The sequence below is a fragment of the Salvia hispanica genome, chromosome 4, assembly GCF_023119035.1.
Source record: "Salvia hispanica cultivar TCC Black 2014 chromosome 4, UniMelb_Shisp_WGS_1.0, whole genome shotgun sequence".
NCBI classification, from domain to species: domain Eukaryota; kingdom Viridiplantae; phylum Streptophyta; class Magnoliopsida; order Lamiales; family Lamiaceae; genus Salvia; species Salvia hispanica.
In genome coordinates, this window is record NC_062968.1 from 27,398,288 (window position 1) to 27,415,477 (window position 17,190).

General features: G+C 38.0%; 2 protein-coding genes across 3 annotated transcripts; both read right to left on the reverse strand.

Moving 5' to 3' along the window:
* Positions 1-1,564: 1,564 nt before the first annotated feature.
* On the reverse strand, positions 1,565-6,042 carry LOC125223795 (glutamate receptor 3.3-like). 2 transcript variants are annotated; one of them, XM_048127089.1, is made up of 7 exons: positions 5,901-6,042; positions 5,099-5,367; positions 3,340-4,682; positions 2,991-3,268; positions 2,865-2,896; positions 2,383-2,789; positions 1,565-2,297 (listed from the first exon to the last, which is right to left on the reverse strand). In XM_048127089.1, the coding sequence occupies exons 2-7, from the start codon at positions 5,364-5,366 to the stop codon at positions 1,821-1,823; spliced, it is 2,805 nt and encodes a 934-aa protein (XP_047983046.1). In that variant the 5' UTR covers position 5,367; positions 5,901-6,042; the 3' UTR covers positions 1,565-1,820. The 2 variants fall into 2 exon arrangements, with proteins under 2 accessions (XP_047983046.1, XP_047983047.1); XM_048127090.1 differs by lacking the exon at positions 5,901-6,042 and adding an exon at positions 5,711-5,812.
* Positions 6,043-13,137: 7,095 nt separating this feature from the next.
* LOC125222532 (U-box domain-containing protein 44-like) lies at positions 13,138-16,986 on the reverse strand. Its single transcript, XM_048125200.1, has 4 exons — positions 16,740-16,986; positions 15,376-15,936; positions 14,982-15,291; positions 13,138-14,905 (listed from the first exon to the last, which is right to left on the reverse strand). Exons 2-4 carry the CDS (start codon positions 15,928-15,930, stop codon positions 13,326-13,328), a joined length of 2,445 nt encoding a protein of 814 aa, XP_047981157.1. The 5' UTR covers positions 15,931-15,936; positions 16,740-16,986; the 3' UTR covers positions 13,138-13,325.
* Positions 16,987-17,190: the final 204 nt, after the last annotated feature.

Consider the following 17,190-nt stretch of genomic DNA (forward strand, 5'->3'; position numbering starts at 1 on the left):
TAATGACTTTTGGTTTCAATTTTAAATTAATTAATAATATTAAAGGAGATATAATATTCACATTAAAGTTTATATTGATAGTTGATCCCTTGGATTTTATAATAAATACTGAGATCCTGTTTTCATAAAAAGGTAAATTCTTCATTGTTTTCATGTGAAAAAAATTTCAGTGGACCTAACAAACCATGTGGTATGATGATGTGTTGTGTCCCACTAATTAAAAATTAACAAATGAAAGTATTAAAAATATATAGATTAAATTATATAAGGTATTTAGTTCTTGTACATGGAATAAAATCCTAAAATTTAAAACTCTTCAAACACAATATGTTAACTTAAATTTACTATTTTTCGTTTTGTATTTATACATGAAAAAAAAAAGTAAAAAACATAATGATAAACTAAATCGTAATTAATCATGATAGTAGTATGCACGAAAATTAAAATATTTATAGTATTGTTTTACCATTACACAAAATAAAAAATTACTTAGTATTGTATGCATCTCAAATAATCACAATACATTAACTTAAGTTTACTATTTTTTCATTTTGTATTTATATATGAAAAATATTAGTACAACTAATTGTATTTACACATGAAAAAAAAATCGGAAATACAAAAACATAATAATAAACTAAATCATGTTAGTACTATGCACGAAAATAAAAATATTTATAGTATTATTTTACCATTACACAAAATAAAAAAATTACTTAGTATTGTATGTTTCTCAAATAATCACAATACATTAACTTAAGTTTACTATTTTTTTCATTTTGTATTTATATATGAAAAAAATTACAAATAAAAATATAATACTCCATTTGTTAATATACTAAATCATAATTAATCATATTAATCCTATAGGCATGAAATTAAAGTATTTATATAATTTTATTTTACTATTACACAAAATAAAAAAAATACTTAATATAAATTAGTCTTAAGATAATGTAAATATATGATAAAAAAAAATGAAATATATTATTATGTAGTATATGCAAGTATTATATTGTAATATGGGAAGTTTTTGAATTTAAAAATTTTATTCTACGTACAAGAACTAAATACCTTATATAGTTTAATCTATATATTCTTAATACTTCCATTTGTCAATTTTTAATATGTGGGACACACCACATCATCATGCCACGTGGTGTGTTGGGTCCACCAAATATTTTCTCTGTTTTCATACATGCTCTTTTAATATTGGATCCTTAGTTTCATAAAAAGGACATTTGAAATTGAAATCTTAACACGTTTCATTTAAATACTGAAATTTTGTTTTGATCTTTATCATTTAAATTATAATTTCAATCATCATAACTTTTGCTATATTAGTTTTAGTTTCAATCATCATGGAATAATTATAAAATTGAAAAATAATGACTTCATATTTCATTTTCAAAAACGTTAGTAGTATTAATTTGACCAAAAATTAATATTATGAAATTATAATTTAAATGTCAATTATCCTTACAAATATCCTAAATCTATGATTCCCATTTTTCATCTATAATAAAATATAAGCATGCAAAATAAAGAAAAATTAAAGCTCGACTCAAATTCAACTATATACCTCTATAATATATACAATTTCCACTAATTAAAATTGTTCATATACAATAAATTATCGTGGCAATAGCTTCATACTAGTATAAGCTTCAACATTGATGAGCATAATCTACTTATAACTATGTCCCCTAATTTTTTAAATCTCATGTTCGTATCTTTATCGTGTCGCGTTAAATGTACGAGACATATAATGCCATGGCGCGTGCCCGTTGCGATAGAAAATAGAAGGTCGCGACGAGCCATCAACTCCGTATGCTGAAACTATTATTCGCCGAAGAATGTTTCCTCTTTGAATCCCTCTCCCTTTCGTTTCCCCCGTTGCTCTCGGACAACGACGTCTCGAGCTTTCTCCGTTTCCGCTCGTGTCGTGACACATCCTCCTTCTCGTCGATCAACGACAGCAGCCTCTGGATGCGTTTGGAGCGCATGCTGCCCGGCCCATCCGACGAAATGAGCTCGTCTCTAGAGGCTCGTCGGTACCTGTTGATGATCTGGATGAAGTAGACGAGGAGCGCGAGGAAGCACGCGATGCCACATAAGAGATAGAGGCCCCAGAAGCTCTTTAGATGGAGCCGGTCGGATTCTAGCTCTGTGTTCTCCGAGCTGCATGCGCTCGTCGTTAGCCACTTGTCGTGGATCCGTTGCAAATCTCCGCTCTCGGATAGGGTTAGGATCGCGGTCGATAGGTCGATGGCCAGAGGCGAGTCCCGTGGAAACGCCTAGATAAAATTCGAAAAATTAGTAACGATTTCACACACGTAACGTGCAACGAGCGCGACCGAGAAAGTGTAAAAAGTTACTCACAAATCCCCAGCCGCTTTTGGTGAACTCTTGACCGATTATCCTGTACCGGCACTGGCTAGCCAAGAAAAGTTCGACGTAAGGCCGTTCATCAACGATAGCAGCAACGCCTCCGTTCTTGGGGCCGCGTTGAAGGGCAGTGGCATACTCTTCCGGTGATCCGAGAGGCATAAGCCTCGAACTTGGAATGCCAATTCCATCGGTCAGGTAATGCTCCGCGAACGAGCCCACTTGGTATCCGATAGGGTCGTCGCCTTCTCTCAAGCTCTCGATTCCCTTGATCGGAGAGTAGAGCTGCTGTACCGTGAGTATGGACGTTAAGCTCGCAGTATAGCTCGAGTTTATGATCAAAACCACGAAAAGCCATATGATCAGCACTCCCCGCCCTAGGGTGCTCACTGTCGTCTCCCCTGTTTTCGACGAGAGAATCGATAATTTAGATATGGTTGAATATAAAAAGAAACAGAGTTGAGAGGACTACTCACTGTGAGCAAAAAACAGAGTTGAGAGGCTGAACCTGCAACGAAGAAAGAAGCAAAAAATTAGGTGGAACGATGTCCAATTTCGTCGTACGTTCGTGTAAGAAATCGCTAGTAGTATTTGAAGCTTACCACAAGATGGTTATTAGCTGCTGCTTTGGCGTCCCACGGAACTCATCATTCATCCGGTGCTCCAAAATCCACACGACGATGCCAATGAAAACGAAGAACGCTGCACTAACCGCCCACATTTGAGGAGAAAACGGCCTCAAGAAAGCCCAGGCGCCCGTGTTCCGTTTACTGACCGAGGCCACCACCACGAGCCCTGACGCAGCGTACGGCTGTGTGAAATCAACGATCTTTGTACGGTTCGTCGTGATTGCAATGTCTCCAACCGCGCCATCGAAGAACTATGACAAGAAAGCACGATTTTAAGATGCTGATACCGATTTACAGAGAATAGAGATGGATAGTTACTCACTCCAGTGGTGATCAGCTTCACGAGCTCGTTGTAGTTTGGATTTTCGCGGCCATTTCCGTAGGGGATGAACTGATAGGGAACGGCGTAAGGCAGCAAGTTCACAGCAGCTGTGAATACATCAATGCAGAAGCCTTTCGAGTTATTGGTGCCTTGAGCTTGAGAAACGTATTCTCTGTAACTAGCGCGTCGTGGCACGCCAATTCTCAGCTGCTTCCCGTTGTTCGGAAACACCCATCCACGGGGCGTCCTTATGGACTCTCCCGGCCAAAGAACACTGTTTAGTTTATTAGTCGAGCTAGAGCGATTGGGACGTTGTGAATACAGAGTCTCGGGAGGCAGAGTTGATAATCCCGAAGAGTTAGACCAGTATCCGATCCGATGGAGACCGGTCCCAACGACGTTTATAATTTCATACGCGGGATTAACGAGAGACCTGTCGTCCGTAAACTTGACTCGTCCCGTTAGGCCTTCAAAGTCACTCTCCATCAGATTCTTGAGAAGGAGAGGGCCTCCGTCGAAAATCACCATTTTATCGAGATGCAGCTTACTCCCTTGCGTCGTGAGCAAGTTGGAGTCGTTAGAAAACGTGATTTTCCCTCCTTGATCGAAGAACGAGTCGATAGCGTGAGCAAGCAACCAAGTAGCATCATAAGCATATAGACCGTAAGTGCTTAGTCCCAACGAGCCACCGGTCACCTTATTCCACCGCGCTGAGAAAGCTCGTTTCCTCTCCGAATCCGGTGTGTATTGCCGTAGAAATATCACTCCCTGCAATGTTTCCAACATACCTACTGACTGAAGAGGCGGAGCAGAATCGACAGCAGACGCGAGCCAATCCGTTGCAATCCAAACGTAACCGTCGTCCATCATTCCAAGATAGTGCGCAACGGAAAACACCGTGAATCCAGTCGGTGGATAGGTGTGCAGGACGATCACACGAGACTCCGTCATCGCAACTTTGACGAGTATATCCATGATTTCGCTCCGGCTCACATTCCCGGGAGGAATCCCTGCTTTGTAAGAAACTCGACAGCGCCTAGCTGCAAGCGCATCGTCCAGCACAGACAGCCCGTTTCTGCCATAATCATCGTCGAGAAAGACAACAATCACTTCCTTCCAACCGTAGTTTTCAACTATCTCAGCCACTGCGGTCATCTGATGCAGATCACTCTGTGTCGACCTAACGAAATAGGGGAACTGAAGAGTCGAGAGAGTAGGGTCTGTTGCGGAGAACGACACAAAGGGAGTTAACAGCTCGTTCCCGACGTGCAGGATAGTATGTGCAACCACGGACGATTGAGGGCCGATCACTGCAAGAATGTCCGTCTCCATAAACCGCAGAGCTGCACAAAGTATGAGTTATGTCAGTCTTAGTGTCGAACGCATAAAAATGCGTCTATTTCAATCGCCTCTCGTTTCAAAACAGCTCAAGAACTCTCGGCATTAAGACATTTCAGATTAAAGTTCGATAGGTGAAGATCGTTCACACAAACATCATAGATCAAAATTCGATCAATGGAGCTCGTTTACACAAAACTAAAAGATCCTTAGTTTGATTCTTACATAATTCAAACAAAGATCAACTTCATTTTTCACTCTATCACATTAAACTGCAGCTATTTCATCGCCACTCGCTTCAAAATCACTCAAGAGTCAACCAAAGGAGCTCGTTTACACGAAACTACAAGACTCTAACTTCGATTTTCCAATTAAGTTCGAACGAAAAGCATAATCTAGGGGAGATAGCTTTAAGGAGTACCTTCAACCAAGCCAAGGAATCCACTGCAATTGGAGTTTCGGAATATCACATTGAACTTGGATCCTTTAAGCACGCTCGAGTTGGCATTGATATCTTTGACAGCCTCGTCAATGGCAATCTTGGCAACTCTCCCAATCGTCGAATCAAGAGTGAAGATCGCCCCAACATTCACAACGGCAGGCCTTGAAGAACCGTGGGCGCTCAAGCCATCCGCCAACAACGCCCCTAGAGAGAGTGTCGAAAGCAGAACAATCCAAACCACACTCATCCTACAAACACACACACACTATGAGTTCTCAGTTCAAGAAGATCAAGATCACAAGATTCCCAATCACTTCCATCAATTGTAACCAAAACAACCTAAAACCTTTACAATAAAAAAAGCTCTAACAAAATCTCAGCACTTTAGCAATGGAAATGCACTTTCAATTCAACTCACACACACACACACACACACAAACACACAATGAGCTATCAATTAAGCAAAGCCAAAACACACACCCAACTTCACAAATCCCTAACAATAATGAGTTCCACAATTTATAACCAAAACCCCAAAATCATGGTAGCAAAAAACACCAAAAAAGAGAAAAGGGTATCAAAATCCAGCACCTTTATCAGTGGAAATGCACACAGACAACAACTTGCTGAATTTCAGACACATTCACACATGTACAAGAATTAAAGATAAAGAAGCTACTCAATTAATAAATGAACAAAAAGAGGGAATTACATAGAAAAACAGCAGGAAAAAACATTTAAAAAAAACAAACAGAATCAGATTCTGAGCTGAGAAGCATACCTTAGATCACCAAGATTGCAACTTTGGCACAAAATTATGCTCCCAAAAAGTGACTAAGAAGACTCATATTCAATATGATGCTTTTTGGGTGTTTTGGAGAAGCCAAATTAGACAGCAGGAGAGCCATAAAAGATAAACCAACTATACATACTACTCCATATAACTTCAAAATACATCTATGAATATATATATATAAAATATTTACAGTGCATCATGTGGGTCATGTCTCATTCAACATTTCTCTCTGTAAATCTCATCCAAGGAAACAATACCCACCAACAAAATGGGAGTCACCTGAATCCTGGCCCCATGTATTTATTTTTTTATCCAAGATTTGATTTTTATTCAATTATTTAATTAATTAAATAGTGCTATACCCATTTACTTTGATAGTCAAGTCATTTCAGTTTTCAAGATTAGATTTTTATTCAATTATTTAATAGAAATTAATAATGCTAGGATTCGATGAATTCCCATTTACTGTGATAATTGAGTCCATTTCAATTTTCAAGATTGAAAACTTTTTAATGGAAATAAATCGTGCTAAGCATACCCATTTTACTTTGTCGACATTATATTTGGGTGTGTAGATGTCACATCACAGCAAACTAAGGTTTTCTTGATTCTTCTTTTTTGATGATTTATGCAATGAAAAAATTGGACCAATGCATGAACTTGAGAGAAGGGCGACTGTGCAAGTGGGATTTTAATAAATTAAATAGCAGTATTAATTAATCAATTATTACAGCCATGTAAAACGTTTTGGGTTTTGGTGAAAGTGGGAAAGAAATGATCTTTAGTTTGGAACAATGATTGCAAATTAAATTGGTTATAGAGAGAGAAGATGTATGCTTTATTCTAGAAAAAAAGGAACTGAGGGTAGGAGATGTATCAATTACCAGCTTAAATACATAACTCATGCAAAATATTTCACTTTTATTTTATATAGAACAAAAAGTTGAAGATTGCATAAATTATATAGTAAAAAAAGTTTTATTCGTATTTCGAATTTAGTACATTCAGTTATATATGTTTAGACGATGTTAACTTTTTATTTATGTGAATTACAAATCATAAACAAATAATAATTCTCTTTTTACCAATATGAAACAATCATAATACTTTTTATATTAATATGAAACAATAATGAAATATGTTGTACTTCACATAAACAAAGAGTTAATACCATTTAAACATATATAATAGAATGTACTAAAATAAAACAAGAATAAAACTTTTTACTATTTAATTATATAATCTTCAAATCTTTTTGTACTAACGTGAAACAAAGGCGAAACATATTGTGTTATGTATTTACTCCTTTAATTAGCTAATATATATGTATGTAAATAGTAAGCAGCCAATTTTAATTCTTTTAGTAGATATATATGATAAAGTTGGATAGTCGTCCTATTAATAATTTCATTGCGTCTCACGATGTCCACACAATCATATATGCATGAGGAATTCAATTTTTAAAGGCAAGTTACAAAATTCATATATTGCCAACTAATTTTGAACCTAACAAATTTTACCCTAATGGACTATATAGATCCAAAAAAATATATAATGACATCTGTGATTAATTGAATGATTTTGTGTTGGTGTGGTTGTGTAATCATTTCAATACCTAATTGTATGTACTTTTAGTTTAAATATCTCACGCACATAATAAAAATATGAAGGAAGTCATAAGCATTGATGTTGCTAAGAAATTATTGGCCTTTTGGATAGAATTAATCCTTTTGCTTTTAGTATAATCAATATTTTGTTTAGGCTTCAAATGTATAGTGTGCTACTGTATCATGAATTTGAATTTTTCATTCTACCAAAAAGAAAGCGGTTGCGAATTATCACTTTTTCAATTTTTATTATTAAAATTTCGATCTTGATCCATTATATTGAATGTATCTCATACTACAATTTTTTAGGTAATTGACCAAAACATATAGTAGTTCACATCAGAATTAAAAATTGTGACACATCTCATTCGTATCAATACGAAATATCGGCTGCCCATCTTAGCTAATTTTCTTTATAAAATAAGATAATTTATTTCTTCAAATTCAAACCTAATGGTATACTAGCAATATTCTAAAAAATGTTAGATATAAAAATAGGGTACAAACGTACAAATAGTAATTTTTTCCTTCATTTAAATGGGAAATTTATCGTATTGTTTTGTCAATAACTACATAAATAGCTAAAGATAGAGACAAAAGCATGTGCTAAAAAAAAAATTGGTGTAGAAGGACACATTGAATATGTAGGGAACACGAATGATAGAGTTGGAAATTGAAACGAATATTTCAACTAATTAAGGAAAGAATAAAGTGAAATATTTTGAGTTATATTATTGGATGTCTCATTAGCTACCAAAGAAAGATGCAGACAATTTTATGATTGTGAGTAGTCCACGTTTAATAGAATGGAAGAAAGAGATTAGATATGGGACATAATCATTAAAAATAAACCTTTAATAAAATTTCCTTTTTTTTTTCTTGGGTGTTATTTATCCTAAATGTACGTTTTATTTTATGTGAATTCTTAAGGGAGCTTGATTTATTTATTTATTTTGAGAAGGGTAGCTAGGAATATCAACCAATGTTTATCATAAGGTCAATAAATTACATTAAATGAAGAGAGTTGAATTTAGCACCGACGAAATATGACGTTGACTCGAATTTATTGATAATTTCCAGTTTCCACATTAAATGTGGGGACCTAAAAAATATTATTATGGAACAAATCATGATAATTAACTTCTACCTAGTTGCCTCTAAACTTTATGAGAAGCTTTGAGTCAAAAGAAGAGTGTTTGAAAGTATAAAGGACATAAAGGTGTACGTTAGTACATAATTAAGTTGAAGGTTTTTTTTATAAAGTGATATTTGAGAGAGAAAAAAAATCAAATAGTTGAAATGAGATTTATGATACTAGATTACTAGATAGTGGATTTAAATATTTGTGATATATAGTGAGAAATTATATTTAAATACTCTTTCATTTGAATGTATTATTAATTTTATGAATATCCAATGAATTATAACACACAGACATTTCGTTTCTACTAACAATAGAAATTATTCTTGTGGATGATATTAATATTATTATGGAGTGTTTGATGGTTCAAAATTTGTTTATCTCAAGATTGTTTGAAACTAAATTAACTCAAAATTATCTAAGATTAATTAATATTGTAACATGGATATTAAGCCATTACTAATCCTATATAGATCGATGATATCGTCTAAAGATTTATAAGTAGTAGACCTCGTCAATTTAATACTCCAACTTGAATTAATATCTCACAATTAAGTTAACAAAATTTTTGTAAATTTTCCCATGGAATGATTAATAGTACTCCCTCCATCTCCGATTAAAAGTTATACTTTTCTATTTCGGTCCGTCGCCAATTAAAAATCACACTTCATTTTTTCCATAAATAGTAAGTAGATCTCACATTCCACTAACTCAATTCACTCACATTTTATTATAAAACCAATATAAAAAAATAGATCTCACAATCCACTAACTTTTTCAACCAACTTTTCTTTATATTTTTTAAAATTCATGCCCGGTCAAAGTGTGACTCTTAATCGGGGACTAGGGGAGTATTAATCATCGATGGTTTCCACTTTCCACCCAAAATGACAAAAATGTGAAAAGGTTAATGGAAATATGAGTGCATCTATTGACTCATAGATTTCTGCACATTGCTTTCGAATAATTGATCATTTTTTTTCAATAAATTAGATTTTACACGATTAAGTAGAGCTGATGAAATGCATGTCTTTTACCAACTAATTATTTCATATGAATCGTATATATTTCTATGTTATAAACAATTTTTATACATCAGCCATGCGTTAGCTACACCTTAAATATCATTTATATATAGTACTTCTTCTCAACAAAATATGTTACTTTTATATTCCCTCTTTACTAAATTTAGAATATAATATTGGCAATTAGTTCTTTACTGAATTACCTACCTTATATTTACGAATTCAATCCAAACTTGTATTGACTTGTTTTTATTTAGCATTTACCATATGTGAGATTTAATCATTTAACGCCTTGCCTCTTGTTTCTTTTTTTTATTGATTTTTTAACTAGTTTAAGAAATTTTCACAATTTTATGCATATTCTTGTACACGTACGGCAGAATTAACAAATTGACTACTAATATCGTCACAATCAGTATTATATGGTCAACAATTATGCTCATCACATCACTCATCAACAATATCCCTTTAATTATAATGACGATTTAAGTTTTAATATTTCAAAATCGTCAGCGTATATATCATAGCAACCACCATTAAATGGAGTACAAATTACTAATTACTCCTACAAGTAGTTAACATTGAAGATTGTGACTTGTGAGTGGTGAAGCCCCAACCTAAATTATGAGCTCGTGCAATATCACAAACATATAAATACTCCATCCATGTTGTAACTACAGAAACTTTAGGGCAATAGTACAAAATATGAAACTTCAGTCAAAATTCGGTTCATTCCACAACTTCTAAAATCAGTGAGAAAAATTATGACGGTAATATTTTCAATAGTGTTTCCGTGATGATTTTAGCGAAATTTTACCTTATCGATAATTGAAAAATCAAATTAATAAATTAAACAATAACGCTTATTTATGTGCAATGTCATTTGGTTAAAAAAACACTCCAATATTAGTATCATAGAGTATAGTATAAAGAAGGATTGTTTTTTGTTATAGTAACTACAAGTACAAATAAATTAGAATATGGTATGAAGAAGGATTGTTTTTTGGTTAATAAAATAATTTTCGGATTGATTCCTAAATCCAACGCAGTTGAAATCTTTAACCGCCGCCAACGAACCCACTCTCACAAAACCGTTGCCCGCTGCGGGATCTGGCGGCTGGGATTCGACCTACTAAAAATGACCACGATAATCCTTCTCTTTGCGAATTATTCCTTGTTTTTTTCCTTTTTTTTAATTAGTTGTAATTTCCATTTTTTTCCTCTAACATTTTCATTCTATGAGAATTTCTGCTAGTGCTATGTTGTATTAATCGGATTATTCTTAAACCAATTAGATTTATATAAGTCTTATTCATTGTTTTAATCTTTAATTAGGTGTAGACTACTTTTCCAAGACTTTTCTTGATTAACAAAATGATCATCCTTCACTCAATCCACCCCCTCTAGAAAAATGTTGAATTTTATAGTATCAATATTTTAGAACTCATGAGATATTCAATTTTTTATAGTTACAGAACGTACTAGAAAAAATGTTTTTGTTTGATTTTAGATGATCATTAAGATTGGTGTGTGATTTTATACCTTTTTAGATGAATGCTAAGATTGACTTATATACTGTGAAGAACGGCTCAAATCAAAAGCATATGGATTGCGCTTTTATAAAACCATTACAAAGTGAAATACATGCCTCTCATTTAGTTTTATTAATCAAACAACATACATGCTTCGACCGCAAGAAGAAGAACGAGTAGCCGGCACTACGGTATGCCAGCAGACACTACTTCAAAGATAAAGGTATATTTGTACTTTTTCGACGAAGTTATGAGACACGAACGAGGGGGAGGGGATTGGTGTTGTAAGCTTTTGATTGCAAGGATTGATCTGATCAACAATACGTTCAAAAGATGTTATGCAACACTGCCCAGGGACGGATCCACCTTAACATAAGGTGGGGCAAATGCCCCTTCTCAAATATTTTTAACATATGCTATTTTTTCAATTTTGCATTTTTTAAAAAAATTTCTTTATATTTGTCCCTTCAAAAATTCTTAAATTTCCCTTACATATAATTTTGCTCCGTCCATTTATATTCCTGGATCCATCTCTGACACTGCCAATCAACCAGCTCAATTGGCAATGGTATCCAAGACATGTTACCATGCATTCAAAAGATGTTATGCAACACTGCCAATCAACCATGAGAGCCAGCTCGATTGGCGATGGTATTCAAGACATGTACCACGCTTGGGTCAGTCACGCGAGGCTTGATTTCTAACAACAAAGATCAAGATGATTGCGAGTCATGAATCGAGTAAGCTAAAGCTTGAATCCTTTCGCCCTTGGAGCGAAAATATTGAGCATGAATTGGCAAAAAATCTCAGGGCGAAAATATTGAACATGAATTGGCAAGAAATCTCATAGATAGGGTATTTAAGGTGTGGATATAAATCCAATATAGAAACTTTATATGTACTTTTGATACAAATGTAAAAATTTCTTAATATTACTCCCGTGATTAAATGTCACATTTGACCAGCAAAGTTTTAAGAAATTGTTTGACTATGTAGTAAAGTGGGTAGACTAGTTAGTGGAATGTGAAATTGGACATTTGTTGGCGGACGAACAAAAGAGGAAAAATGAGACATTTAATGGTGGAGAAAGGGAGTAATAAATAAAAATGGTCTTTTTGATGTTCTTTCTAGTCAGCTTATATTAATTGAACTGCAACTGATCTTTAAGCTATTTGGTCATCTTTAGATGTATAATTGTGATACAAAGTCACAACTTGGAACTTTATGCCGCTGATATTGAAGCTATTCGTTACAAGTGTAATACAAAGTCCGTTGTCACAACTCCGAGAACAGGGTGCTAATGGATCTTCTACGGGACAGGGACACTAGATCAGGTTTGAGACGACTCTGTGTACGCCCCACATGCACGAGTACTATCATGCAAGGGCCGTCTCTGTCTCATGGTGCAAAGGCGATGGCCAGATCGGGAGGAGGAACAAGGCAGTTTGGAAGCTCGATCTCCTGCACCATTCTTGGAAGGCGGTCTCGGTGCACCCGGATGCTCCGACGGACTAGAACGCCGTATTCGTGGCTGATGAAGACCTCGTTTTCGGAGTCGAGATGTTCAAGTTTTTTGGGCATGCAGGTGCTAGACTTTGTGATGATGTTCGGCATGTTGGGTGAAGGTGACGGCAGCGGCTGGAGACATGTCTCGAGGAATCACGCGGCTCGCGATCTCGACGTGTCTTCGCGCATCACCAAATCGATGGCTGTTCTGCGTTTGTAAGTGAGGTAGATTTGAAGAAATGAACCATGGCTTAATCTTTTTTCTTGATCATTTCTAATGAAATTGGTAGTTTTTGTCACAGTTTGCCAATCTTTCGTATTATGTTTTGAATTCTTTTGTACAATGATGCAATTTGTCTACTCATTCAATTTTACCAAATCAAGATCAATAAAGCCATAAAAAATCTCAAGTTGTGAAAACAGTGCAGAATCTTTATATTAAGACTAGTAAACAAAATACAACAAGGAATTATTGCAATAAACACAGATACATTCCAAAAATGGGAAGAAAAAAATGTTCAATCAATACAAAAGAAAAACAAAAGTTATTTACCTGCAACTAAATACTTTCTTCACAAACTATATTGATTCCAAATTCATCAAGAGATGTTTGCAAAGATACCGGAGAAGTTTGGGATCTTGTCCACGTGCTTCAACGCGCGCTCGGCAATCTGCCGGGTCCGGAAGTCTCCGTGCTGGAACAGGTCCACGAGGGCCGTGCTGACATTGGGATCGCCCGACACTTCGTAGGCGATCTCTTCGTTCCTCAGCAACCTCTCGACGGCCCAGACGGCCCTCCTTCTCAGGCTGTCCGTCCGTTTCTCAAGCAGCACGTCGAGTATAGGCTTCACTCCTTCGGCATCGAGCAACGCATGGACGCCCTCGTCTATGTCCACTCCGTCGTCCAACAAGGTGCATACAGCCGCGAGCGATGCCTCCACCACGTTCTCCTTGGTGTGGTCGAGGAGCGCGACGAGCTTGTCCACGGCCTGCCCTTCCAAAAGGCAGAACGTCTCTCTCAACGAGCACTTGCCGAGGTGGACCTTGCAGAGTCCGGTGATGACCGGAGGCTTGCTCAGGCAAGAGAAGACCGAGACGCAGAAGCCCGGAGGGACGGACTCCGGCAGCTTCGTCAGGTTCTTCGATTCTTGCGATAGGTTTTCCAAGGCCATTGCGGACACCATCTGCACGTTGTCGAGGCCGTTCATTTGAAGGAGGTCGATGAAAAGGGCGGCGAGGTTGTGCTCAATGCAAAGTGCACGGGCGGCACCTGACTCATCGGATAGGGCGAATGTGATTCTCGATAGAACCTTGACGATCCCCTCGAGATACGGAGTCATGAACCGGCTCCCTCGGGTCTCGCCTTGCCGGATTCTCGTTATTCTCGAGATGAAGAGCTCAAAAGCGCCCTCGTCTAACATCTGTCTCGTCAGGCCAGCGTCTCTCTCCGGGAGATCGGCTAATAGCCCGGCCGCCGCAGCCTGCTCCTCCGTTATCGCCACATTCTCCGACGTCACTCGGATCAGGCTACCGAGCTGTCCCGAGGCGCCGCGCAAGCAGTCGGCCAGCTCCGGCCCCATGTGCGGTGAGAGGTTCTGAAGAAGCTTGATCGAGGCGAGCCTCAGATCTCGCTGAGGCGCCTCGACGAACTGCACCAAGCTGATGAGAGCGCCGGAGCTTTTGATGGCGGAAACGACGCTGTACACGGTGGAGGGCGAGCTGGTGAGCCCTACGAGCACTTGGAGAAGCTTGCACCCAATCGCAGGGCCTGTGTTGCTGATGAGATGGAGGAGGTTATGGATGATCTCCTCCGACACGAGGACCTGGTGGTCCGGCCCAACCTCGATCGAGTCAAAATCGTAACCCGAGTTCACTACATTCGCAAGAATCGTTGCGGAAACCTCCTTCAGCCGCATCGGCAGCTGCTTGGCCCCGACGGTCAAGAGATCCTTGACGAGGGGCGGAAGGATATCCGCCTCAATCAGGACCTTCGCGCTCGTGTCATCCGACGAGATCTGGTTCAAAGCCTTCAACGCGGCCTCCCTCGACTTCACATCGCTACTGTTCATCAGATTGATCAGTGAGAAGCCAGCCGTCCTCGCCACGAAGACCTTCACCTCATTGTTCAGCACCAGCTCACCGAGCAATGCTGCCATCGACAGTTTGGTCTCTGCGGATCCTGCAAGAGATCAAAACCACAACACGAGTTAACCTCCGACGAGAGTCGAGGAATGGAATATTAATAGAACGCACACCTTCGAGTAGCAGGTGCAGAAGGGGCTGCAATCTGCCACACTCGGCCATCTGTCGCACGTTGTTCTCACAATGAGCGAGGTTTTCCAGCGTCCGTTCAGCCCTGTCGACGGTCAAGACATTTTCCGAGTTGCTGCTAGCCATCCCTACCAATATGAGAATAGCTCCATTTACTGATCCAATCTTCTCACAGAGTCTCTCTGATTTAGAGAGCTCATACAGCAGAGCAACAGCTTCTTCTCTCTCCTTCGACTGCTCGTGCGACAGGAACTTCACCACCGTTCTTACCGTGTCGCCCTCTGCCATTATATCCTGCAAAACCACAACACCATGAGCCAATGGAAAAACCAACTGAGGTAAGCAACTAAAACGCAACAAATGTTAACCTCCGACAACCTTATTATCAGGGTCGTCCTCCACCACGATCCGAATCGTTTCCAGAGCCTTGCACCGGACCCTCCGGCTGCTGCTCTTCAGTACGTCGACAATCATGGGTATCAGCTCCGCGTGGCGGACCACATGCTTGTTCGAGTGGCTTTTCAGGCAGAGGTCCTGGACGAACTTCAGAGCCAGTATGATATCACTCTCCGGGGTCGACAGGGATAAGGATCTACGAGCCATGTCGATCTGAGCCGCCTCGTTCCTCGCGTTCCATTCCTCAATCGTGTTCCTCAACGCTATGCTCGGATTTAGCTCTGTGCTTCTCAACTCCCTCAGCGTTAACGGGCACACCAGCTTCCTCCCGTTCTCCCGGCACTCCTTGAACCACTTCTCGATGGCCTCTCTCTCGAATGTCTGCCCGTTCTCCAAGGTCACAGGATCTCGCATCACCTGCTTCGTCAAGGGGCATATGAATGCGTCGTAGATCGGCTCAAGATGTAATCTGTCGAAATGGTGGCTGTCATCTGACTGCCCCCCCTGCTCGTAGCTCGAGTCCCAGTTTCCTGCCATAGAAGCCTAGAGAAAGGAAAGAAAACAAAATTATCAACACAAGAAACACTTCATTACATCGTTCCACCTCGATTATTCATGCAGTCCTAGCTCCTATCGTGCCTACAAAACTCATGCTTGGGTTCATATCCATCAAAATAACCACAAAAATCACTTAAATAAGCATGTAAGATATCAACAAACGCATATTGACATAAAACATAACAATCTGTCACGCATGATACAAATTAAAGCGCATACATAGTCCTATTACGCCTAGGATATTGGTAACAGAGCTCGTGATCGGGTTTTAGATCATCCCCGAATGGCCAAACACAAGACAAGAAGTAAATTTTACTCACATCAATCCTAACTTTCATGTACACACCTTAGCACTATTCTCAAGGTGAAGATTTTCTTATAAAAGCCACTTCACATTACATTCTTTCACTACGATTTCCAGCTCGAATCGCGTGTTCTAGTTCCTACTCCAGTCCACCTAAGATACTTACTGATAGTCTAGATCCGCCACTAAACAACAAGAAAATGAGCACAAAACAAATAAATCCTAAACTTTCATCTATTCATAATAAATTCACTAGGAATCAACTATGATCACTTATTGCAATAGCTAATTCAACACCAATTCAAAGCAAAATTGCAAGAATTCTCAAAATCAAGCTGACCTAAAACCCTAAATTAAACTAGAGCACCAATCCAACCCCACAAGCTCAAAATCAAGAAACTCCCAATCCAATCCAACCAAATCAAAACATTCAATCAAAACCCCAAAAAAGCTACAATCTTGCAAGAAAACACAGATCCATTACCTCGAAAAGGTCACAGCTTTGGTGGGCGCAGAAAAATCCCAAATCGGTGCAACAAAAAGGTCAAGAAAATTGAGGCCACTTGCGAAAAATCAAAACTTCAGATTCCTCCATGAATCTTGAATCATGGAGCGGAGATGGGAAAGGAGAAGAGGTGGCAGCTGTTGGAGAAAAGGTGAAGGGAAAAGACAAAGGGGAAGAAAACAAGAAAGATCGTTTTGTTGGAGTGTTATCTGATTATTAAAGTTGAACTACAGTGATACAGATTTCAATCAACTGAATGATTTGTTTAAAGGTAATAATAGGTGGAAACAAAGGTAATAATAGGTGGAAGTGTGAGTTGACTGCGAAATGAGTAGTCACTTATTCTTTGTTAACTGCTTTTTTTCTTTTTTATGAATGTTATACCAACGTAGAGCTGTGACGAATTGATTAGAATTTAGTTGTCGGATTT